The sequence below is a fragment of the Diplotaxodon limnothrissa genome, linkage group LG20 (genome assembly GCF_057381915.1).
Source record: "Diplotaxodon limnothrissa isolate DT_005_m linkage group LG20, D_limnothrissa_male_GT1.1, whole genome shotgun sequence".
In the NCBI taxonomy this organism is placed as follows: Eukaryota; Metazoa; Chordata; class Actinopteri; order Cichliformes; family Cichlidae; genus Diplotaxodon; species Diplotaxodon limnothrissa.
In genome coordinates, this window is record NC_140615.1 from 22,883,902 (window position 1) to 22,886,358 (window position 2,457).

Consider the following 2,457-nt stretch of genomic DNA (forward strand, 5'->3'; position numbering starts at 1 on the left):
AGGATTTGAGGCTGTTAATTTTAAGCTGATAGGATATTCAATAGTTGAGCCTAAAGTTATCTTAGGCACTGACATTAAAATGAATGACATTTAAATCATTTAAATACTTAGAAAAACCAAAAGAGTCTGAAAGCCTCTTTTTCATTTGGTTTATTTTCAGCTCAGGTCACACATTGAATGAACATCCACTGGAAGAATAGTTTTAGTAGGATTTTGTTAATACCAATTTACCCATGTTTCCTTTTGAAAATGATGACAGTGTAAGACTTAATCTATTAATGTATAGGTTCTGAGGGTAAAATGGTTGTCATAGTCATATTTTCCTTGCAGTCTTTATTCTCCATTCAGCGATATGTGTTGATGCCAAAGAACACAGCATCAAAATAAAGAGAATCCAACGTAGAGTCACCCACGAACTAGATTTAAAATAAATAAATAAATAAATAAATTATACGTACTACTATCTGTTACTATTTTTGTACTGGACAGATGATTATTCTAATGTTTACTACTACATATAAAGAGTTGATGGTGATATAGTAAACAGTTTAATAGCCTTAGACTCTTCTCACCTTTTTTCATCTTGAATTGGAGTAATTTGTGTGCTGGTGGTTGGGGTTGTCACTGTGGATAAGAAGACTTTGCATTAAAAGTCAGTAAATGATATTCTTGATATTAATACTGACTTTCCCCTTATAATCGCATTAGAAAGCAGTTCAGAGCGTTATCAGGTGTTTTCAACAGATGTTGAGAACAAGAAATAATCTGATATCTAATAATAACATAATATCTTATAAGCTAATGGAAATAATGAGAAATAACAATTAAATTTGAAAGTGGAAAAATTCAAATATCAGAAATGACCATTTTTACAATATAGCTTTTGTTAAAGTTTAATCATCTTTTATATACAATATATTTTCTGCTCCATACTACCTACTAGATGACAAGCAGTGTAATTTAAAAGGTGTTCTCAGACTCATATGCTAATAGTTAGAAGGTCAAATCAAAGGTACAACTTGTGGTTGGGTTATATTTCGCTGTGGTGGAGCAACATTAAAAAATCCCCACCACAATTATGATCAGTCTTTGATTAAGATGTTGATAAATTGTCAGTGTCTCAGATGAATATAGATGGTCACCTAGATTTGAAAATTATAAGAATCTTACTCAGAAACGTACTTGGTCGTTCAGATGACAAACAACATGATTGTGAGGCAAACAATGTGTTGTTTAACTAGTTTAGCCAAAAGGTTCAGACAACACTCGAGCTGGCCTTTCTAGAGTAGTAATAGATTACATTTACAACTTTAAAGTTTGGTGATTATTCTGTGTAATCAAAGAAAGAAACTACTGAATCAGCAATAGCACATCTGATGATAAAGTATCTGAAGCTGAAGTTTACCTGCTTGGGAGACGAGGAGGCTGACACCAGTAAAGATATTTCTTCCAGGAGTCGCGATGACACACCAGTACTTATCTTCGTCACTTTGTCTGATAGATGTCATAGTCACACTGAACACTCCCACTTCCTTATCATCAGCAATGAAGGTTCTGTTGGTAGAACGGTTCTTTGGTGTCTTTACCACTATCCTGCAAAACTCATATATCTTCCTCTGCACCAGTACTTTGTGTTTTCTTTGTACAGAAGGTCATACTGACAAGGCACCTTTACAGACCCTCTGTTTGTTGCTTTTACCACCTCTGGAGCTGAAAGCAGAAGTGATTCCGCTGCATGCTGTATTATCCACAACAACAAACAGAAAGCTGGACCTGCAAAATCCCAAACCATTTAACATCACATGTTAATCAGATAAGTGTGCAATTGAAGAAAAAAATGGCAAGGCAAGTACTTTTGATAGATTACCATTAAATAGGCAGACAAATGTTCCAGAGGTCCTCATGGTCATTATGAAAAGTTAAAGGGTAAGAAAACACCAGCTAGGCAACTTCTCCTTTGGTCTTGCGCAGTAATGTCATACTGTGTCATACTCTCCCATTGCTCAAAATACCACAGCCAAATGACAGGAAATTCTTGACATCACGATAAACAAAGACACAGGACTAGGCAACAACAGGCAACAACGCAAAAGAAAGAATGTTTGAATGAAGGGCAAGTTTTCATCTGTATTAGTCCCTTAAATGGAAGTGTCACTGAAGAAAAAGTCAAAGTTGATTAAAGTAATCACCTTCATCCTATAATACATTTTTTATCCTGCTGGAAGATGCTTTTTAGTGTGTCCATACCAAATATGTATGAGAGTTTTAGCAATGTGAGTGTCTAAGTTGTAGAATAAAACTGAGGTACAGGGGGGCAGGAGGGGACAAAGGAGGAATGCCTCCCCTGACCCTCAGTGATGCACCTGTACCTAAAGACCTTGCATGTGTGATGGTGGGATGGTGTGGGAGGAGGGATTCAATTGAGGATGGGGAGGAAAGGTTGTTAATCCCATATTG

At 35.9% G+C, this 2,457-nt stretch overlaps 1 protein-coding gene across 1 annotated transcript; it reads right to left on the reverse strand.

The window, feature by feature from the left end:
* Positions 1 to 313: 313 nt before the first annotated feature.
* On the reverse strand, positions 314 to 1,904 carry LOC146610913 (CMRF35-like molecule 3). The gene is given in 5 exon segments (XM_085344321.1): positions 314 to 416; positions 573 to 624; positions 1,406 to 1,612; positions 1,615 to 1,773; positions 1,868 to 1,904. Coding segments are annotated over 5 exon segments (558 nt in total).
* Between the last annotated feature and the right edge of the window lie 553 nt (positions 1,905 to 2,457).